The sequence below is a fragment of the Rhinatrema bivittatum genome, chromosome 4 (genome assembly GCF_901001135.1).
Source record: "Rhinatrema bivittatum chromosome 4, aRhiBiv1.1, whole genome shotgun sequence".
Taxonomy (NCBI): Eukaryota; Metazoa; Chordata; class Amphibia; order Gymnophiona; family Rhinatrematidae; genus Rhinatrema; species Rhinatrema bivittatum.
In genome coordinates this window covers 458350160-458374395 of record NC_042618.1, presented here as the reverse complement: position 1 = coordinate 458374395, position 24236 = coordinate 458350160, and the positions used below count along the sequence as shown (strand labels likewise).

At 43.1% G+C, this 24236-nt stretch overlaps 1 protein-coding gene across 5 annotated transcripts in view; it reads right to left on the bottom strand.

Annotated features, from left to right (window-relative positions):
• The window catches only part of PPP1R12A (protein phosphatase 1 regulatory subunit 12A), a 306305-nt gene that overhangs the window by 100108 nt on the left and 181961 nt on the right, over positions 1-24236 (bottom strand). For all 5 annotated transcript variants that reach the window (XM_029597125.1, XM_029597123.1, XM_029597121.1 and 2 more), the window contains exons 10-11: positions 17499-17714; positions 3148-3242 (exon numbers count right to left, since the gene is read on the bottom strand). In XM_029597125.1, the coding sequence (XP_029452985.1) occupies positions 3148-3242; positions 17499-17714 (311 nt within the window). The remainder of the gene's footprint in view (positions 1-3147; positions 3243-17498; positions 17715-24236) is intronic.

Sequence of the window (24236 nt, the reverse complement as noted above, 5' to 3'; positions counted from 1 at the left end):
ATCCTTCCTCCATGTTAGCTACTGCCCGGTTCTGCAACTGGACAGTTTAACCCTCTTTTGGCTTTAAATTCTGCAGTTATTCATACAAATACTGGATAATATAGAACTGATGTTGTTGAATCTTGGCATTTAACATCGCCCCCTGGAAAACCTTTTTACTAAAGACATCCGACTCGACCATAACTGATGCGAGAGGTAGTTGTACCAACCCACAGTGCAAAGATCAATGCATCCGAAACTTCAAGTCAGTCTTCCATGAAGTAGTAGGGCCTGAGAATGGAGGCTCCAATGATTTGTCCATTACTGCATCGAAGATAATCAGTAAACCATGGACCTCTGGATCCAGCAACTTTTTGGTTGCTATCTTTAGGAGAGAACACTTTCTCAATGAATTTCGAGTAAGCTAGGTCCTCCGGAGGTGAGGATGGCTCCGGTGGCTCTTCTGGAGGGTCCAATGGTATTTCCATCGATGAAGTTGGAGGAGAGTCTTGAGGCTCCCTATCTGGCTCCAGGGAGGTTGTTTGATCTGGGTCACGACAATCTTATCCTTCATGCTCCTGTTGAGGAGAAGGGAGCGAAGGTGGTGATAAGGCCACATCACAGGAACTAGAATGTGGTCGAGGGTGGTGGCCAGTAGGCAGGGAAGCAAAAAAGGTTTGCAGAATGTCTGATCTCTGGGACATGGCTTGTGAGGCAGGTTCCCCTAACCCTGGTCTGGGAGAAGAGTATTTCCTTTTTGCGGAGGAGGAGATGTATCCCCATCCCCTCCTGCCTGACCTTAAGGTCACCTTTTTGCTTTGAAGCAGGACAATACTGCTAGAAGAATTGAGGAGATTGGGCATCTGCTGTGCTCCATCTGACTTCAATCTTCTTGGCAAGACTTGCACCTTTTGACCAGCGGTTCCTGAAGCTGAGGTTGCTTCTGCTTCTATTTGGAAACAACTGAACATAAGAACATGCCATACTAGGTCAGACCAAGGGTCCCATCAAGCCCAGCATCCTGTTTCCAATAGTGGCTAATCCAGGCCATAAGAACCTGGCAAGTACCCAAAAACTAAGTCTATTCCATGTTACCGTTGCTAGTAATAGCGGTGGTTATTATCTAAGACAACTTAATAGCAGGTAATGGACTTCTCCTCCAAGAACTTATCTAATCCTTTTTTAAACACAGCTATACTAACTGCACTAACCACATCTTCTGGCAACAAATTCCAGAGTTTGTGCGTTGAGTGAAAAAGAACTTTCTCCAATTAGTTTTAAATGTGCCACATGCTAACTTCATGGAGTGCCCCCTAGTCTATTATCTGAAAGAGTAAAAAACAGATTCACATCTACCTGTTCTAGACCTCTCATGATTTTAAACACCTCTATCATATCCCCCCTCAGCCGTCTCTTCTCCAAGCTGAAAAGTACTAACCTCTTTAGTCTTTCCTCATAGGGGAGCTGTTCCATTCCCTTTATCATTTTGGTCGCCGATCTCTGTACCTTCTCTTGGAAAACAAAGAAGAGCAGCCCTAAGAGACCTGCATAATTTCGACAGAGGCATCAGAATCCATAAGCTCCTGTGGAAAAGACCACTTGTGGGTCTGGATGCCACTGCCCCTGTGAGGCCCCCTGTTTCCTGTGTGCTGCGATGCATGTTTCTTACATGCAGAGTGTGTTGACTTGTGATGCTCTTGCATCAATTGCATCATCTTTAGTCTTTGTGTCATGGGGGATTTATCCTTCGACGCATCCAATGGCCGATGTGTGTTCTGCGATTTGTCCTGCATCGTGAGTTGTACTGCATCGGGTTCCACATGCGTCAACTGATTTTTTGAGAGCCGTAGCTACATGCGTCAGAGGGCGCAAATCTATCCGACTCAATGCTCTTCAGTGCTAGTTTTGATGCCTTAGGGGTTGTGTGGAGATTTTTGCCCGAACCCTTACTTCTGAGCTCTCTGGGGGGGGGTTTCCCCACCTAGCTCTGAACTTTCGAAGTCAACCCTAGTGAAGATATTTTCAGCGTAGTTTGTCTCTGCGACTTGGGTCTGGGCAAAGACTGGGTCAAACGATGTGTTAGGGCATAGGAGCCCGAGGCGGCTCCCTTGTTGTCCCACAGTCTGGCCATCTTTTCAGCCCGCTGATGCTGGGCTCTCGGTGACATTCTGCCGCAGTCATAGCAGGATGTTTGGTCATGGTCAGGCCCCACACTGGCAGTACTTGAAGCCTGGTATCTTGGGAGCCATGGGTAGTGCTTAAACGTGCTTTTGGCGGTTCACCGGAGTGAAGAGAGAATGAAGAGATAAAAAGTGAGAGAAGGAAATATGCGTCTGAGCTGCATGGGAAAAAAAACAGAACTGAGGCAGTCGGGCAATCACGTGGGAACCATCGCACAGGCAGCGAAGCTTCCACCTCGAGCCACCTGGACGGACATACCAGACAGCATGGCTAATTCAGCCTGCTCATCAACGGGAAAATAAGTTGTTTGTTTTTTTTTTTGTTTTGTTTTGGTTTTTTTTAAATACACTAAAAAGTTATTACTCAAATATACAGAATTAGTAATGTGTGTGCAGAATTCCTCCAGTCTGTAAGAGTACATCATGCAGCCATCCTTTCCACACTTCAACTCCTGAACTCCCTTTCCCCAACCCCTTTCTCTTTCCCTCTCCTTCACCCTCCTCAGATCTGACTCCTTTCTCCCAGGACCAACCCCTAATCTTTTGGATTTCAAATTCTCATCTAGAAGCCTAGATTTGTCCTCCAGAACACCTCCCTCTGACAGGCCACATTCTGAAGCTACAAAATTAGATATACTGCAAAACTAGAAATACTGTTAGAATGCAGCAAGTCAGAAAAAAGTGCAAGACTAATATGTTGAAAACAAAAGCTGATGAAAATGAGCTATATCTATGGTATCAGCAGTGGTCTATTTTTACACATATTTTAATGAATCAAATAAGATGTTCTGCTTGGTTAAAATGGAGATCATCAATACATGCTTAGTTAAAACTTTTACAGGAAAGGGGAAAAAATGCTTTAGGCCAGTCTGAAATATTTTCCATTCCAATGTAATCCCAGAAGGTATGCTCTGAGTGTCTTCATGAAATTTCCATTCACATCCAATACACATTGTTTGAAAGCAAGATAAGACCTGCAGCATATTACCTATTTTCTTTCTCTTCTATGTCTGATGTACTAGCCAGGCGTCTTGGTATTGTAGGTGCAACATACGCAAATCTAGTTCCTTTACCATCTCGCTCCTAAAATTAAAGAAAATATATTTTTTAAATTTCAGTGCCATTTTTGACCAATCATGAGGCACATCACCACTAGCTACAGTTTATCTTTAATATAGAACTCCCACTACAAAAATATTACCAGACTAAAAATTGTGTGCATACAGTGTGCAATGTGCTCCTCAGGTCATGAAGTGTTCAGTGCTGAGCATACTAATCCACCTCGTACAGCAGAGCTCTTTTTCTATCCTATCCTTTCTTGTGCTAGCCTGTTCTGTATTGTTGAGTTCCGATTCATCGGAGAATTCTAGGAAGAGTGGAATATGGAGCCTTAAAGTAGTCAAAAGTTGACATCTTTGTGAAATAATTGCTCCTTTATATGCAGTGACATTTAGGCAATAAGGGTAAGAAACATGCAGAGGATGAGATTCAGTGTTTGGACTTCTGCACATAAGCCTTCCCCAATTCCAGTACAGCATTCTCTAACTTCCTTCCAATTATGATAGTGTTCATCAATTCTCTTAATTTTCCTTGCTCACTACTTCCTATGGAATAGGGTCATATACATGACTGAGTATATTTATCATTTGTATAGCACATACCAGATGTACACACAACTTTATAGTGACAAACAAGACTGCTCTTGCTCATTGAAGCTTACAATCCAGTCAAGATAGATAAGAGACAAAACACAAATAAGGGGCCTTAAGTTAACAGGGAAAGCATGACTTGGGGCGGGGGGGGAAGGGGGACAGATTACAGGTGGGAATAATTGAAGACTAACTGAATAAAGCAGCAAGGCATGAATGAGACTTTATATAAGAAAATCATTGGAGAGGGGAGATGCGATTGTATATTCATAAGCATTTGAATACTACTATATTCAATATTCGAATTGAAATCTAGACGGATCAACATTTCCCAATAGAGTTAAAAAACTATTAGCCTAATTCTAAACAATGTACTATAAAAAAGAGAAAAATATGTTTGCTTATGTTAAACTATGTCTTCTGTAGATAGCAGGATGAATTGGTCATTAAATGCGGGTGATAACTGGCAGCACCGAATGGATTGGTCTCTCCAAGCTGTAGAGCTTTGAGCTCTGAGCATGTGCAGCAGGTCCCAAGCAGGCGCTCAAAGCTCTACAGCTTGGAGAGACCAATCCATTCGGTGCTGCCAGTTGATATCACCCACATCAAATGACTAATTCATCGTGCTATCTATGGAAAACACTGTTTACGTAAGCAAAAATGCTTTTTCTGTCAATAAGCAGACTGAATTTAGTCATTACATGTGGAAGTCCCATGCTGAGGGTTGCTGCAGAGCTATTACTTCGTAAACAATTTGGACTCCACCGAGGAGAGTGGATTATAGAGTCCTCAATGAAGAAACGGGCCTTTTCGATTGCTGGTCCCAACCACTGGAACAACCTGCCTTCGGACCCTCCGCCTGGAACCATGTTTGCGAACATTCAAGAAGAAACTGAAGACCTGGCTCTTCACCAAAGCCTTCACTTAAATTCCCATACCACCAATAAAGTACTACACTACCTATAATGTACCATACATATTAATGTTTCACTTGTTTTACGCCATGTTCAATGTATACCCATTCATTTGTTCTCTGTAAAAACCTAATGTTTAATTCATAATACTCCTTGTTTAATGTATAATTTCTCCTTGTTTAATGTTTAATACCTTAATTATTTATTAACTGTACACGGTTAACTGTTTATTGTTCTATGTATACTATGTATATGGTAATTCTATTGCTGTTATCTGTAAACCGAAGCGATATGTACTAGTACATGATCTTCGGTATATAAAAGTCTTTAAATAAAAATAAATAAATATTTCGTAAAACTGCTTTTCCAAATCTACTGTCCATCTTTGAAATGTTATCAAGATAGTAATGAGACGTGAATGTATGAACTGAAGATCATATCACTGCTTTATATTTATCTTTGATGGAGATGGGCAACAGTGGAAGCCACAGTTTGTACCTGATGAACCTTGACTGAATAGTTTTAAGTCCTGCTAAGAAATAGCAGTGATACAAATGGACTATCCAATTGGATAAAGTTAGTTTGGCAATGAATATGTCTTTTGTATATGCCCAGGCCCATTTATAGTCCAAAGTATAGAGGGCTTTTTCTCCTTCATACACATGGGGCCTTAGTAAATGGAGATGTGCAATCTACCTTTTTCCCATCTATTGTACTATCGCTGAAAACTCAATATCTAAGCTAGGATGAAAGTGCATCCCGTCTACATGAGAGAATTTTAGGAAAGCTTGATAAGATATGTATACTAAATTTGTCTTGGCAAATGCCAACACTATGAGGATCAGGTGGGTACTATCCTGAAAAGTTCTGTAACATGAGGGGTATCAGCAGAAAAGTGTATATGAGGCTTTGGCCTAAATTGAGAAGGAAAGCATTTTGTGTTAGTCTGTGACTGCTTGGAGAATGGAGGAAAAATTAGTTTTGCATTTTGCTAAGATCCAACAGGTCTATTGTCAGTAGACCCCAAAAGTCAAACAGTTTGCTACTGATTGCTGCAGAGACCACATATGAGGTTGAAACACTTTGCTGAGATTTATTAGAACGTTGGAGACACCTGGCAGATAAGTTGCCTGCAGGGTTGCTTGATGTTCTGCCCAGTCCCAGATTTTAAGCACTTCATGGCAGAGAAGCCACAATCCTGTTCCTCCCTGCTTGTTGACACAGAACATGGCAACCTGATTATTTGAATTTGGATACTCTTCTTTCAGAGAAGTTGTGTGAATGTGGTAAGAGTATGCCATATTGCTCTTAACTCCAAGAGATCGATTTAGAAGAGGGATTCATGAGAAGCCCATATGGGTTCCCCAACCTCTGGTGGAGGCATTCATAGTGAGGATGAGCTGATAGGGACACACGTGAACTGAGTCCCTATCTGAGCAGTTGGGGACATAACCACCACTGCAACTCCCTTGCCAACAGTGGTACAATTTGCACTACTGAAGAGGGGTTGAGTGAGCTGATCCTACTGAGATTTCAGACCCCACTAGAGATAACTGATGTGAAGGTGGTTTAGTGGAACTATGTGGATGGCTGCCGCCATATGACTCAATATTATGAGGAGCTTCCTGGCTGTGGACAATGGACTGGAAAGCTGTGTTTGGATGAGAGATATCATGGTTGATCTTAGTTTACTGGGCAGGAATGCCTTCTGAAGCAAGGAGTCTATACATGACCCTATGAACTGGAGGTTCTAGATTTGGTTTCTATTCTACTTTTTAGGCACTTCAAAAGCAGACTACATTCAGGTAGTGTAGGTTTGGTCTTCTTGAAGTTTGAGAAAACCTACGTTCTGAAGATGTAGTGCCACATCTAGAGAGAAGAGAACTGCTTCTCGAGATTGCGCCATGATCAACCAATTGTCCAGGTATAGGAAAACACATCCTGGTGATGTAGGTATGCTGTTACTACCACAAGGCATTTGATAAACACTCTGGGTGTGGAAGAGAGGTCAACTAGAAGGACTTTGTGGGATGAATCTACTTGGAACTGTTGGTAATGCCAATGGGCTGGGTGGACTGGAATGAGAGTACAGGCATCCTTGATATCCAGGGCACACATTCATTCATCCTGCTGAATGAATAGGAGAATTGTGCTGAGTACAATTTGAATTTCTCCTGGAGGATGTGTTTGTTGAGAAGCCTCATGTCCAGGATTGGTTATAATCCCCCTGACATTTGGGGGATGAGGAAATATCTGGAGTAGAAATCATATACATGCTGTGCTTAAGAGACTGCACTTCTAGATGTATCTGTGGGAGATGAGAAGGATCTGGACAGGGAGATGAACAGTTTGGGGTGGGGGATGGGAGAAATGCAACTGGTGCTCATACTGCACAATGTTGAGGACCCAAGATTCCTTTATTTGATACCATTTCTCCAGAAAATGTTGAATTTAATCTGCTACTGGAAGGGGGGGGGTGTTAAACAGGCCCCAAAACAACCCTGGCTTGGGCTGGCCTGGAGTGCATTCACACTGCCTAGGTCTGGCTGGAAGCTTGCCGTTGATACTGTACCAGAAGTGGTTGAAGCAGCTACTGTTGAAAACGCAGATAGTCATTTGTGAAAATAGGTTAATTTGTATGGCTAGTAAGGGCACCACAGGTTGTTTAGATACCAGAGAAAGATCGTACTGCCAAATTTTGGTCCTTTATCTGGGAGACACTTCTCTAGCATGGGAAGTCAAATTTCTTGTAGACATCCTTTCAAATGGAACTGGCTCATAACCATACATCATGCTCCAACAGAGGTTGCAGAGGCATGTGACGTAGAACCAAACATTTTATGTACAGAACGGAGGAGGTGTGACATTTCTTCAGCATCTTAGAATGGATGAAGGAAGGTATCAGCGGAAAGTACGTACAGCTTCAGCTTCTGAAGATCATCATAAATGTATTGCATCACATTTTAGCAATGCAGGCAGAAAGCACTGTGCTTTAGAATATCCTTTTGCTGAAGTTGTCTAGAAATGTGCTCTCTCAAGTGAGGAATTGGAATGAATATGGGTCTTCTTTGCCTTTTTCATTGCAGATTCCACTATGACAGATTGGTGCAGAGGCGAACTACACCAAAGCCAGTAGACTCTTGAATTTGAAACTGTCAATCCAGCTTCCTAGACATATTTAGCAGGTGTATCCAGAATCTTGAGCAGACCAAGGAGTTCAGTATGTGCATCTTTATCCTGAAGTATATTAATATTCAGTGCTGCTCCCAGATATTTAATACATTTGGAATAGGTTAGGTCTTCCAGAGAAGAGTGCTCCAGGATATCTGGCAAAGTATCTGATTGTATTCCAATGGATTACTCATCTGATTTTAGAGGTACAGGCTCACAAACAGGACTCCAACAAAGGGGAAAAGTGAGGCTCTTCTAGTTGATATATTTCAAAGGAGTAACCTGGTCCATTGCCTCCGATCAACTAGACTCCACCACAATCAAGTGTGTGAATGAACAGCTACTAATTTAGGGTTCTGATGATGAAAATACACACAAAAGTGAGTTTGGAACTCCCATCTGTAGATCTGCTGAACCAAGAGTTGAAAAGAGGCTGGGGTGTTCAATTTGTCTCTTGCAAGAGATAAAGAAACTCCTCTTGAACCCTGCAATTCGGTCAGACTGCCTTGTCCTCTGGGATAGGTGGAGAGACATCTTCTGGGACTAGTGTAGGTTCTTGCATTGTGGTTTACTCACAGGATCTGTTTCTAGGCAAAGACCTTCCACTACCAACCTGAGGGGTGTTAGCATCCTAATTATTGGAAGAGGTAAGGGTAACCTGATGCATTCTCACATATATCTGATGACTACTTGTTAAAAGGGCAACTGTACTGGGTCCCAGAAAGTAGAAGTGGAACACTTAGGTGTTTTTGAGAACCAGGAGCTGTTCTTGACATGATGCTCTGTTCCTAATCTCAAGGATGGTCCACATATATCTTGCAGTGCAATATGCATTGTGGCTTGCATCAGGTGTACCATGATGCTGCATCAGAATGAGGCCATATCAGAGGTTTGCATAGAGTACATCTGTACAGCTTGCATTGGTGCATAGAGTATTGGGGATGCATCGTGCATGGCACATCAGTGCATTAGGTATAAGGGATGTTTCATACATCGATGTATAGTGTCTGTGCACCATGCTTTAAGTGCATCTGTGCACAGAGATGAAAAGGCATCTATGCATCGGTCTTCTGGCGCTTCAATGCATTATTCTTCGAATGAATTGATACCTGTGTTGGAGGTGCCAAAGAGGGACACGCCAATAGCACCAGTACACCTCATTTAGAATGTGTTTCTTCGAAGTAGTTACAGCAAGCTCTAGAGAAAGCAGAGTTGCTTACCTGTAACAGGTGTTCTCACAGGACAGCAGAATGTTAGTCCTTACATATGGGTGACATCATGATGGAACCCAAACATGGAACATTTGTCAGTTTCCAGAACTTTGACTGGCACCTACTGGGCATGCCCAGCATAGCACCAACACTGCAGCCAGCAGGGGTCCCCCTTCAGTCTCGTCTTATAGTAAAAAGTACATGCAAAAAATAATAAAATTGTAAGCAAACCCAATTCCGCAGGGCAGGTTTCATGAGGACTACCATCCTGCTGTCCTGTGAAAACACCTGTTACAGGTAAGCAATTCTGTTTTCTCATAGGACAAGCAGGATGGTAGTCCTCACATATGGGTGAGTATAGAGCCGAGGATGCCCGAGCAATGCACCAAATGTACCCAAAGACATGCAACAGGCAAAAGTACTGGGGAAGGAATTTGGTAGAGGACATCCTGAACCCTACCGGGTTGGAAGGATGTTGGTACCTCAGTTCACAAATAAGCTGCGTAGCAGACTGGCCGAAGATGGAATCTTGTCTGCCAGCCTTGTCTAAACAATAATGGGCTGCAAATGTGTGGAGAGAGCTCCAGGTAGTAGCCTTACAAATGTCAGCAAGCGGCATAGAGCGTAGGTGCGCTACTGATGTTGCCATGGCCCTGACAGAGTGTGCTTTAACACGGTCTTGAAGCGGAATGCCTGACTGTTGGTAACAAAAGGAAATACAGTCCGCTAACCAGGAGGAGAGAGTCTGCTTACCCACAGGTTTGCCCAATTTGATGAGATCAAAGGAAACAACTGAGTGCATTTCCTGTGGGCAGCTGTATGGTCTAGATAAAATGCTAGAGCACGTTTACAGGCAAGGGTACGCAGAGCCTGTTCTCCTGGGTTTGAGTGGGGCCTGGGAAAGAAGGTGGGTAGTATAATGGATTGATTGATATGAAACTCTGATACTACCTTAGGCAAAAAAAACTTAGGGTAGTACTCCGCACTCACCCTATCATGCAGAAGTTTAGTGTATGGCGGGTAGGTAACTAAGGCCTGTAACTCACTAAATCTGCGAGCAGATGTGATCGCCAAAAGAAAAATCACCTTCCAGGTGAGATGGTGGAGATCACAGGATTGGAGAGGCTCAAACGGCGGTTTCATGAGCTGTCCCAAAACCAAGTTAAGGTCCCAGGAAGGGCGCAGTGGAGGTTTCAGGTGGAGCAAGCCCTTCAAAAAGCATGTTACAAGGGGTTGTACTGAAATAGGTACAACCCCGACACCTTTATGGAAGGCGGCTACCACACTGACGTGTACCCTAATGGAAGAAGTTTGGAGACCTGACTGACAGATGCCAGAGATAGTCCAAAAACGTCAGTGTGGAACAAATGAAGGGATCGATGGACATGGAAGTACACCATACCGTAAACCTGTTCCATTTGTAACGATAAGTGCCTTGTGGAAGGCTTTCGTGAAGCTACTAGGACACGGGAAACTGGCTCTGAAAGGTTAAGAGATTGAAGTATTAACCTTTCAACATCCAGGCAGTCAGGGAGAGGGTCTTGAGATTGGGGTGACGAAGGCAGCCGTTGTTCTGAGTGATCAGAAGCGGGTCCTTCCCCAGAGGAATGTGCCGGTGTACTGATATGTTGTGGAGAATTGGAAACCAGACCTGGCATGGCCAATGAGGGGCTATCAGAATCATTAGTCTCGTCCCTTCGCAACTTCACGAGAGTCTTCGAAATGAGTGGAAGTGGAGGGTATGCATAAAGGAGACCGGTGGCCCACGAGAGGGAGAATGTCTCTTGGTTGAAGGTGTTGGCTGCGAGTGACAGAGCAGAAGTTCCCTACTATGTGGTTGTGAATTGACACAAAAAGGTCTATGTGAGGGTAACCCCAACATTGGAATATTAAGTCCGCTACAGTGGGGTTGAGGGACAACTCGTGCAGTTGAAAAGTGCGACTCAGCTTGTCTGCCAATACATTGTCCACTCCCAGCAAGTAGGTGGCCCCGAGGTACATCGAGTGGGAAAGGGCTTCTGCCCATATCTATGCAGCTTCCTGACACATGAGGTAGGAGCCTGTTCCCCCTTGCTTGTTGATACACCACATGGCCACCTGGTTATCTGTTTGAATCAGGATGACCTGGTTGGAAAGGAGATCCTGAAAAGCCCTGAGAGCATATCTGATTGCACGAAGCTCCAGGAAATTTATTTGGTGTTTGGCTTCCTCTGGAGACCAAATGCCCTGAGTTTGCAGGTTTGCAACATGTGCACCCCAGCCGAGATTGGAGGCATCTGATAGTTATTTGATGTTCTGGAGCCTGAAATGGAAGGCCTTGAAGCAGACTGAATTGGTTTATCCACCAAGCCAGTGATAAGCGGAGCTGGTTGGTAATGTGGACAATGGTGGACATTGGCTGAGAAGACTGAATCCACTGTGATTTTAGAGTCCACTGCATTACTCTCATGGCTAGGCGGGCCATGGGAGTGACATGCACAGAGTAGGCCATATGACCAGAAAGTGACGCGCAGTTGAGTGTTGTCGAGGCTGCAGTCAATGGGCCAGAGAGGTTAGAGTGAAAGCTCGATCCTGAGGTAGGAAGGCTTTCGCTTTTAGAGTGTCCAAGTCAGCCCCCTATGAATGATAGGGTTTGAGAGGGAACTAGCCTGGATTTTGGATAGTTTATGAGAAACCCTAGGGAGGTCAGGGTATGGCACATGAGACAATGTCAGTGCAGCTTGCTGAGTAGGAGCCCTGATCAACCAATCGTCGAGATAGGGGTAGACGTGGACACTGACTCCTGAGAAAGGCAGCTACCACTAAGAGGCACTTGGTGAAGACTCGTGGGGCAGATGCTAGACCAAATGGTAACACCCAATATTGGAAGTGTTTCGGGCCTACTAGGAAGCACAGGAATCTGCGTGTGACAGAGTAATGGAAATGTGTGTGTAGGCATCCTGGAGGTCTAGAGAGCAGAGCCAGTCTTCCCTTTGGAGAAGGGGAAGAAGAGAACCCACGGTCACCATCTTGAACTTTTCTCTTTGTAGATATTTAAGGTGAGAAGGTCCAGTATTGGGCGAACACCACCTGACTTTTTTGGTACCAGGAAATACCGGGAATAGAACTCCTGCCCCTGTTGGGAGAGGGGCACTGGTTCTATTGCTCGGGACTGGAGGAGGAGGGAGACCTCCTGCTCTAGGAGCGATGAGTGGTCAGATTGTTCAGCCAATGTGGGGAATCCGGTGGAACAGAGAGAAAGTTGAGGTGGTAACCTTGGATTATTACAGTACCCACTGATCTGTGGTGATTGTGTGCCATGGTTTGGAGAAGTGGTACAACCGGCCTCTGACGGGAATAGCCAGAAGTGGAGGCTGGGTACTGCTCTCTAGGAAGAAGTCAAAAGTCAGATGCTAGACCTGGCTGGGGGGCTGGCTGTGATTTCTAAACTTGAGGTTGCTTGGATTGGTCTTTTTGGTAAGGCTTAGAAGCTCGAGCCCTGGACGCTGGGGGATAGAATCTCCTTTGCCGGTAGAATTGTCTCTTGGAGTCTCTTCTAAAAGATAGTTTGGAAGAGGAAGAGATCAGAAGGCAGTAAGGAGAGCTGGCGGAGTCTCTTGGTGATCCTTGAGCTGCGCCACTGCTTCTTGAATCTTTTCTCCGAAAAGATTATCCCCAGCACAGGACAAGTCAGCTAACCTGTCCTGTACTTCTGGTCTGAGGTCTGAAGACTTTAGACAGGCCCATCTTCTTGCACTAATTCCTGTCGCCGAAACTCTGGAGGCAGTGTCGAAGATGTTATATACTGCACGTACTTCATGTTTGGCAGCATCTAGACCCTTTTGTGCTAGGGCATGAAGTTGGTCTTGGAATTGCAGAGGTAAGGCTTCAGCAAATTCCTGAATCTTCGTAAACAGGGCCCAATTGTGCTGGGTCATGTATAATTGATAGGAAGCAATGCAAGAGATGAGCATTCACCCATGAAATACTAGTCTTCCAAAAACATCCAGAAATATCTGTTCCTTTCCTGGGGGAATTGAAGAGTGGGGTTTGGAGCATCGTGCCCTCTTCTGGGCTGACTGCACAACTACTGAATGACGATCTAGTTGAGCTCTCTTGAAGCCAGGGGCTGGTTGAACTAGATAGGTGGCATCTGCCTTACGGTTGACAGGTGCCACAGAACCAAGGTGCTCCCAATTTCTCTTTAAAAGGTACAAGAGGATGTCATGAATAGGGACAGATGATTTCCTTAGGAGCATCGAGAAATTGTAACATCTGATGTCTAGAGACCTCTTCGGTCTGAAGCTGGAATGGAACTATTTCAGACATTTCTTTAACAAAGTTGATAAAGGACAAGTCCTCTGGAGAATGCTTCCTTTCATCAGGAGGAGAGGGCTGTGAAGGCAAATCTGAATCCTGGGATGAATCATCGGTCCAGGGATTGTATGGCTCATCATCAGCTCCCATATGTTCATCAGAAGGGAGTAACAGTGTTATTCCGGAAGCTCCGGGCCTAAGCATCAATGGCCTTGGAGGTGGAACAGACGGCATTGATGGGGGCATCGACAGGGGGCATCAACGGAATCTATGACATCAATGGATGTGTCGGTGGTAGTACTCCGGAGGGCGGAATGGAGATCGGTGATTCTTCTTCTGATAAGGGTATCGGTGAGGAAGGAATCTGAGCCATCGGTTCCCTCTGATGCACTGGTGGAAGGGCACTGATTAACTTATCCATTCTTGCCGATAGCGGTGCAAGCGCCATAGGTATCGGATCGGTGGCCGAAGCAGGAATCGGCATTGTTGGAGATTTGAACCCCTGGAGTGCTTTACCGATAGTCTCTTGGATCATCTGATCCAATTCCTCACGGAAACCTGGGGCATGGATACCCGGTTCCAGAGTAGGAGGCAGCACTGGCATAGCCGGAGGGTCCACCCGGTGAAGGTGGAATTGTGGATCCCGGCACCTGTCTAGGTGGGGAACGCCTCGGTGACCCAGAAACAGAAGAGGATGGAGCCTTTTCTGTTCGGGACTTTTGTCTGTGGCTCAGACTATGTCGATGCCGAGGGCTTGCCTGTATCAGTAGCCTGAGCTTTTCAATGGCGGTGTTGATGTTTTTCTCGATGTTCTCCTCGGTCTTTTGCCTGAGGAGGAACAGAGGGGGTCAACACCCGTGGAGTCAAAGCCGGTCGGGCAGCAGCGGTTGCCCGGTGCTGGCACGAAGTAGACGGCACTGGTTCAGATGTCTAAGCTATTGATGGAGTTGGGTTTTTGGCCGAAAGAAGTCCCATCTTCTCCAGCCTAGTTTTGCGACCCTTTGGTGTCATTTAGGCACATTTGCTGCAAGTAAGGACATCATGGTCGGACTCCAAACACATCACACAGACCGTGTGAGGGTTGGACATCGTTCGAGTGCAGTCAGGGCACCGACGAAAACCCGACACCATAGCCTCGACAAAATCTGGCCGCGTTGCGGTCGATGGCTGGTAGGCTGCGAGGGAAAAACTCGACAGGAATAGACTTGCAAGCAGGTAAAAAAAACAAAACACAAAAAAATTACCGTTTGACCGCGGAACAAAGATATCGCCAAGGGGACCCCTTGTGGGGTAAAAAAACTTTTTTTTTTTAAATATTGAAGTTCTGTGAGGAAAGATTCCTGTCAGGAATCTCTGAAGAGATCCTTAACCCGCGTGGCAAAAAGAAGACTGAAGGGGGACCCCTGCTGGCTGTAGGGTTGGTGCTATGCTGGGCATGCCCAGTAGGTGCCTGTCAAAGTTCTGGAAACTGACAAAAGTGTTCCGTGATTGGGCTCCATCCTGATGTCACCCATACGTGAGGTCTACCATCCTGCTTGTCCTGTGAGAACAATGCCGTTTTTGCTTCAATGCTACATGGCCAGCTGAACTCAACCTCACGGTCTTAGCCTGAGCAGATGGGGAAGTTTTTGAACTTTGACTCAATGGAAGAGGTAGATGCTATGGTGCTGCAGGAGGAAAATTCCTCCTGCAGCACCATAGCATCTACCTCTTCCATTAGTAATTCCATGCACAAGTGCCAAAGAAAAAGATGCATTTCCTAGTCTTGAACTGGGGTATGCCGTGTTCAAGTCTAGGCTCTGTGTGTTGAGCCACAGGAGGGCTTAGAAAAAGCCACATGTAGTCTAAAGGTAGCCTGTCATACAGCCCCACCCCTGAGGATCCAGAATGGTGTTCAGGTAACAGAGTTCACATACATCGGTGAGGGTCAACTTTTTCCCACAGGCAGTTCTTAAAACCACTCACTGTAGTAGTTTTTTTCTTCTAAGACATTTTGCATGAGACATTTTTCTGGCAGCACAAGTATTTTTTGTGGAGCTGCAGAAGCAGCAAGGCAAGGCAGAAAAAAGGTTTGACAAAAAAAGGTAAATCTGAAGAGGAAAAAAAGGAGAGGAGATACTAAGTAGCTATCCATGTTTCAGCCTGAACAAATGATTAATGTGGCTCACGAGACAACTCCAGCACATGCTCAGTAGAGCTCAAGCTTTTGACTTGGAGAGAAGTCTGTTCGGTGATGCCGGATAAAGTCACCCACATGTATTGGCCTGCTCATTCATGGAAAAAAAAGGGCCAATTTAAGTCTCAAAACACCCACAATACCTGAATGTAATCCGCTTTGAAGTGCTGAAAAGCAGAATATAAAAATAATTTATGTCCTGTGGAGCTGCATAAAAATGTAATTGTAGCACCTACAGCCAGATCAAATGGTGCTTCTCCATGCATACTTTATCCAAAGCTAGATCTAACTTCACATATCAAAGCGTTACTGAAAATATCTTTCTACAAACTTCACCTTCTTAAACATATAAAACCACTTTCGCACAATTCTTCAGTCTCTAATTCTTTCTGGCCTAGATTATAGCAATTCGCTATATTCTAGGCCTTCACAATCTACTATCAGACCACTCCAATTTCTACAAAACTCAGCAGTTAGACTCCTTTCCAACAGCAGGCCCAATGATCATACACCGGTACTACATCAATTGTACTGGCTTCCTGTTAAATAACGCATTCAATACAAATGACAGTTATTCATAGCCTGATTTACAATTCCACCTGGTTATCTGCAACATTACAGGTATACACCCCTTGAAAGAACCTTAGATCAAAAAACAAGCTCCTTTTACAAATTCCTTCCCCTAGAACAAGGTTAACCATAAAGAGAGAGTGAGCATTCTCAGTCGCAGGCCCCATTCTTTAGAATACACTTCCTCCTGATATAAAGACTAACTGCCAACAAAAAAAGACTTCATAAAAGCTCTCAAACATGTTTTCCTACAGGCCTTCCCAGACTTGTGTATGTTTTGATTGTCCTTTTCCTTCCTCCTTTCTAATTTTTCTATATTGTAGTAGACTTATTCTCAATTTTTTTTATTTTTTCTCTCAGAAGTATTTTATTATTTTTACTATTATCTCATCTTATGTTGTCCAACTTATTTTGTTTTAGTCTCATGTCAATTATATTATGTATGTTTTTATTTGTAACCCGCCTCGAACTTGAGGGCACGGGAAATAAATACTTTTAATTAAGAGATTTTCTCTCAGTAATTGGCTGCATTTTATATTCCTGATAGGTTACACATGGAAAGTGTCAAATACATCTTGATATATTAATTTTATACCCATTGGTAATATACTGTATACAAATGAAACAGAGGCTGTCTAGAATGTCATGTATTTTTTTTTTTTTGGCAAACATACTGGATATATTTTTTCTGTCAAACATTTGAACCATAAGTTTGTGTTCCAAATTGGCATATGTTAAGCCCTAATTCAGCAGCTGTTAAACTTCATTAAATTGATATGAGGGGTGCAACGTGGGCAGGGTCTTAAAAGCACAAATACAAACTGCTCTGGAATCCGCACTGGACAATTGAATTGGAGGATGTGGAATATTAAGTCTCAACATAAATGGACTACTTGTTCTTTAAATAAAGTTGCAGAACAACCCTCGATTCATTCAGGCTTTCCTTCATGTGTTACGAAACAATATTCTGACACCTTATTTCAGCTGTAGCATTCACTCGCACACGCTTGTGATGCATGCTATTTTTCCATGGATAAAACCAAGCCTGAAGCAGAACAGAAACCAATAAAAAGTTTTTCTTGTGCATCTTCTGTCTGCCAACAGTGTTCACATAACCTGTCACATCATCCAAAAAAAGATTTGTATCTATTTATCTGTGTGTTTTGGGGAAATGCATACAGTATTCTGGTTAATCTGTTTCTTCGCTCACTGTAAATATAACATTCTCTTGGAATTCCAAAAGTATCATGGCTGTAAAGTTAAGTGTTTTTACACATACAAAACAAAGTTTAAATTCCCATTGGAAACCCCTTCCCCATGTATTTGTAAGGACTGTGCAGACATCAGATTACCTTCTCTCTGTTGTCTAAAGTGGAGGAAAGCCTAGGACTTGATGCAGAGCGCATAACACCGGTGGGGTCCTTCTCCTTCTGAGCTTCTTTGGAGGTGCTTATTTCAGCAAGCGCACCGTAGCTGCCAGTCTTTCGAAGTCCTAATCTCCAGGAGGCAGGAGATTCATCTTTTCTCTCTTCTTCTTTAGGAGAAAGCTTGCTAGCTGGAGGGGGGAACTGTATAGCAATACCACCAATAAGTGTTAACTTATAGGATTTCATGCAGTTTAAGAGAATTAGTATAAATATTTTTTGTTTCTATTGCTTTAATGGTAATAAAGCAGCTATTTCCTAAATCGATTAAGGATGTCAGAACTATCTCCTGGTACTTGTAAAACTTTTAAACTGTAGTGGTTAGAGTTTAACACACATCTTATGATGATACACAAAGTAGCAATGAGATGCAAACTGAAAGTAGAATAGTCACACAAGTCAGACTTTAAAACCATGCAATGGTGATACAAGTACACAGATTAAAAATGGTTATTCTGCAACCTAACATACAAATCCTTGCGCACACCAATGTCTCACCATGGACTTTTCACCCTTACTGGGCACTAGAACAATGCCAGTTTTGCGCAACCCTGCCTCCAGGATGCAGGTTGTACTGATCCCGTCACAGGTAGGATAGAAGTAATGAAATCAGACTACAGCCAATTAAAGACAAGACAAAAAAGTAAAAATTGAAAGAATAAAAATGAAAAGGCGGCACAAGTGAGGCTTTCTAGCTTAACCTTAGCTCTGTAAAGTTATTTTGCAATTTGATAGTTCACAAATAGCCTGTGATTCTCAATGGTACATCATATTGCATGCTCCAATTTTAGTATCGTGCTTTATGTACAAAAGTGGTAAGTATGAGTTACTATGAAAGTATACTGTATAAAGCTTACACTATAAAATGTGCAAAATGTATATGAAAAAGCAAAACTATTTTTTACTATGTACAACACAAAGTCAACTAGACATTCTATCTGAAAATAATTCTTAACAGCCTATCGTGTCCAACTGTAGAATCTTAAAAAAAAATGTGATTGCTACTAAATAGTTTAAAAAGTCAATGTGTTTATATTGGATAATTCAGAAAAGCCAAAATCAAATCAAGTTAGAAAAACATCCTTTATTTCAAGATTCACTACTTCTAAAATTGATCTTAAGTTAAGAAATTCCATATGACAAAATAGTGCATGCATATACGAAACATTTTAAAGAGAAAACCAGAACATGTCATAAGCAAGGTATTAAACAATACAAGAAAATCTCACTAAGGAAGAAACGCTGCAAATTACTAGTCTTAAACCAAAATAGATGGATACAAATCTTTTCATCCAACAAAGGAGCCCGATTTGGACTTCTGGGTTTACACAACTTATCTGCAGCATTAAATTGTGCGCGGGAAATGGAATTAAAGTTTGTGGTCTGTGCAGCAGCCAGTCTTATGAACATTTCAATAAGGCAGCCTGGTTTTGTTTTGTGTGTTTTTTCCCACCCATCAAAAGCAGCTCTTATTTTTATTTATTTAACAGCTTTTAATATACCGGTGTTCGTGCGAGCACATCACGCCGGTTTACAATAAACTTGCGAAAGGAGGAAATTACAAAAAACAGGGAGTGGGAGATGGAGCAGGTTTGAGAAAAAGGGGGGGAGAGGGGGGAAAGTAAAGGAGGAAGAAGATAGCAGCTGAGAAATTAAAAGGAACGTAACATTATTTACATGAGAGGCAATAAATGAGGGATAAACATTGTCACAAAGTTACAGCGGATAATGAAGGAAATATGGATTGTATGGAGTATATATATGGAGGCTTATTTACGGTAGTTATGGCAAGTTATGAGGAACATATATATATATGCTTATTTACAGCAGTTATGGCAGGAGAAGAAAGACAATTAATTTTAACTTTTAACATGCAGATTGTACAGGTTGTAAGGTAGATGGGGTGCGGTAAAGTGTAAGGGGGGGGGGGGTATAGGGTGGGTGGGTATTTTCTCTGTTCTTGAGATGCTCAGAGACTACACCCAAGACATTAGAAAGTAAATTAAGTAGCTCTAAGGGCAATTCGATAAATACAAGGCTATGAGTAAAGCACAGATGTAAACTTTTACACATGAACGTTACCCCACATTTTTAAAGAAAACTTAGAAGCCTAAATTTGCTTTGAAAACTCCCACCTATATTTATTTATATGCCATGGCATGCACACAAACATCCACCCAAAGTTACACCTGTTTTATCAAGGGTGTAGCTTATGTTGGTTAACTTACACACACTTTTTAAAATAAAAAAAGTATGCATGCAAGTCAACGTCACCCTCACTGTCCAATTCCGGAACCCACTAAGCCCAGGGCACGTAAGTGTGCACGAAATAGCGTTGTAATAATACCTTCACGCACACTGAGCCCTGGGCTCAGTCTCAGATGCTAACTCAAATAAGAGTCTGTATTGAAAACAAATGGCCACCATGCAACAGATGCCAGCAACATTGTGCAACAGAGATGTTAACACACGTATCCTACAGATTAAGGCAGTGATTCACTTCCGGCCCTCCAGGACTGCCAAATGGTTGGGTTTTCAGGATATACCAAATAAATATGCATATAGATTTGCATACAATGGAGGCAGTGTTTATTCAAATCTCTCATATGCCTATTAGGGATATCCTGAAAAACAAACCTGTTGGAGGCCCTCAAAGGCTAGGAGTGAATATCACTAGATTAGGCAATACATGTAGTCCCTTAGTCTGACCACTTGAATTACTGAAAAACTAAGACACTGCATATCTAATGTTTAAAAACAAACTAAACAAAGCTTGTGAAAGGGTTATCTTAATAGTAGCAGCACCCATCAGAGTTCTGAAGCTATGAAATAATTTGAGTAAATTCCTGCATACTCTGCTGGAGAAGCTGGCATACTTAAATGAATCTTCTGAACAGCTGAAACTGAAGAACCTTGATCAAGGATGAAGAAGCTATTCTGTACATCTCTTCAATGACATTTAAATATCCTTCCCCTCCACCCCCATCTACTGAATCTGTCCATGCTTACAGAAACAACTTCTCCTTAAAACCAAAAGAGAAAAGATCAAAAGTTCTGCTTAAAAAAGGAACTCCTCAAACCAGACAGTTTTTCCCCAGGACTGAAAAGATGGAGAATTTCATAGTTCGATTGCTGTATGGTTTATCATTAAGTCTGATACGGTCTGTATACAAATCCGGTTTGACGTGTCAGACCAAAATAGGCCATAAAGCCCAGCAACCTGACAGAGGCCAATATGTGCCTTTAGGAGGTACCCAGCAGAACCACTGAATATTTCAGAGTGCGAGCAACAAGGAATGGTTTTCCCAAACTCTACCTAGCTAATGGTTTAAGGCAGGGTCAGGAACCTTTTTGGCTGAGAGAGCCATAAACGCCACATATTTTAAAATGTAATTCCATGAGAGCCATACAATATGTTTAAAACTAAATACAAGTAAATGTGTGCATTTTATGTAAGATCACACTTTTAAAGTACAATAAGTCTCTGAAAATATTACACCAGGACTTAAGACACCAATACATCTCCTATTAGGAAAACGGACCAAGTCAGGCTGCTATAGAGTCCTACACAGAAACTACACGCCAGCAGAAACCTCACCTGAATCACGTGCTGTCCCTCACCTAACATAGAATAAAGAGACCAAAACGCATAACAAGAAGCATGCAGACAAAAACTGAATTGGAAACTGCAACAAGCCAGAGTCTCTGTATGCAGTGTAACAAAGGAAAAAGAAACATCACACATCCTTATAAAACAAATCAAGAAATATAAAATCATCAGCAGTAAAACTGTACTAACAAAAAGAACATATTTCGAAACAGCTGATGAGTGGAATATCCAATAATTAAAAACTCATATAAAACATTTCCAGATACCAACAAAATATTTCAAAATAGCAGACACAAAGATCCAGTAATGAAAAATAATAAGGATACAAAAATTTTTTTGCTCTGCATACCTGGGAACGTTTGATATCCAGGTGTCCTGAGATTGTTCTGAATTAGCAGGAGGTGGGTGGTTTGCTTGGAACTTTCTCCTCTCTCAGTCACATACCAGCGCTCTCTCTCACACTGGCTCTCAATGACACACCTATACACACATGCTCTCAGTCACTCACATATACAAATGTTTTTTTCTCTCTCACTTATATAGGCCTCTTAATTACACATTTACACACATGCTGTCTATCTTTTCACGCTTACACACACACAGGCTTTCAATCACATAAATACATGCTGTCTTTTTCTCTCACACACAGACTCTCATTCACATGCTTACAAACATGTCCTCTCTTTCTCTCATTTACACACAGGCTCTCAATCACATACTCACATGCTCCCTCACCTAAATCAGCTCTCAATCACACACAGACACACATGGTCTCTCTCTCTCATTTAAACACAGGCTCTCAATTCACATACTCACATGCTCCATCACCTAAACCAGCTGTCAGACACAGACACACATGATCTCTCTCTTACTTATACACACAGGCTCTTAATCATACATACACATGATCTCTCTCACACACAAAGGATCTCAATCATACACACATACTCTTTCAAACAAACAGGTTTCAATTACAAACTTACACATACAGGTTCCCAATGGTAAAACTTACATTCATGCTCTCTCTCTCACAGGCAGGATCTCAATCACAGACATACTCTCTTTCACATATACAGGCTCTCAATCATTCACATACATGCAATCTCTCACTCACACACACAGGATCTCAAACACACATCTCGCTCATTCACTCTCTCTCTCTCTCCCCCCTCCCCCCCCCCCCCCCCCCCCCCGCCCCCCGGGAACTCGCGGCAGCAGCAGCCACCTCCCAACGCTAACCTCCTTCATTTTCAGCCCTCGCGGAGGCGAAGGCGGAGTCCCATCGGCCGCGGTTGAAGATTTTCATTTTCCTCCGAGCCGCGCTGCAATCTTCTTCCCGGACACTAGCGTGCCTGCGCGGGTCTTCCCGCGCAGGCACCCGATGCTCTCCACTTCCTCTTCCGGGCCGCGGGAAGAAGAGAGCACGCCGTGCTCTCTTCTTCCCGCGGCCGGAAGAGGAAGTGGAGAGCATCGGGTGCCCGGAAGAGGGAGAGCATCGGGTGCCCGGAGAGAAGAGGGAGAGCATCGGGTGCCCGGAAGAGGAAGTGGAGAGCATCGGGTGCCCGGAAGAGGAAGTGGAGAGCATCGGGTGCCTGCGCGGGAAGACCCGCGCAGGCACCCGATGACTCCAGCGCTGGCACCCGGCTGACACCCGATGACTCCCGCGCAGGCACCCGGATGACTCTAGTCGGCGTGCTCTCTTCTCCTCCCCCCGCGGCCCGGAAGAGGAAGTGGTGAGCATCGGGTGCCTGCGCGGAAGAAGAGACCACGCTAGTGTGGTCTCTTCTTCCCGCGCAGGCACCCGATGCTCTCCACTTCCTCTTCCGGGCCGCGGGGGGGGGGGGGAGAAGAGAGCACGCCGGTGCCGCTGACTCCAGCTGTCCTGCCGCGTTCCGCCCGGGCTGACAGCATTTTAAGCCCGGGCGGCGGAGGACCGGGGAGCAGCTGGGTCAGCGGGGAAACCGCGAAGTATGGCGACACTTGTCTGCGAGCCAGATGCAGCCCTCAAAAGAGCCATATCTGGCTCGCGAGCCATGGGTTCCCGACCCCTGGTTTAAGGACTTATCCTCCAGCAGCTTGATTAAAGTCCACAGCTTGATTTTTCTGACATTGCTACCAAATAAGCCACATGCTTGAAAAACCTAGCTGTTAAAGATGTGACAAGAGTGGCAACTGAAGAAATCTAATCCTCTGTCCCTTTTTTTATTTTATTTTTACACCAACTGATGTTCACACATCATAATTCGCTGTAGCTATAAAAGCTCTGGATTCTGCTGCTTCTATTAATGATTCCATTTGCCCAGCTATATTATGCTTTAGAGAAGAAGCTCCCTCTACACCTCAGCAAGTCTGATACTGAAACATCTACCTTAGGGACTGGAACCCTTAACTCAAACTTCTCTTTTGGAAGTATAAGTGTACACATGCATCTTGAAATGGCCCCATTTCTATATTTACGGATAAGCCTACTCCTTTTCAATTACAGTATATCAATAAGGCAAATATGAAAGCATTTCTGCCTCTAGAAGAGCTTCCTAACCTGCAATCTGATCCTTTATCTTGACTTTTTGCCTCTAGATTCATGGCCACCAACTGCCTGAACAATTCAAATGATCTGTATCACTAAAAAATTCTTATACTGCTGATCCTTTTCTAGACAGTATTAGATTAATTAATACTAGAGAGGAGGGCATTTGACTATATCCTCTTTTTTTGGCAGGAAGCACGGGGTGTAGAGAGATATCCTGTTATATATATATTACTATAATATATATATATATTACTATAATATATAATATAATAATATTATATATAATATATAATATAATATATATAATATATATATTATATATAATATATATATATTACTCACAGAAACCTTCTCGCTTTTGTTACGGTATCAACCGTCCCCCTACAAGATTTTTTATACAATCATATTTTCTAATATTTAATGTATTTATTGACCATTACTAAGTTATTGTTCTGATTCAATTTTTTACTGTTATACTGTTATGGATTTAAATGTAACTGGTTTGTTATTATGTAAACCGGAGTGA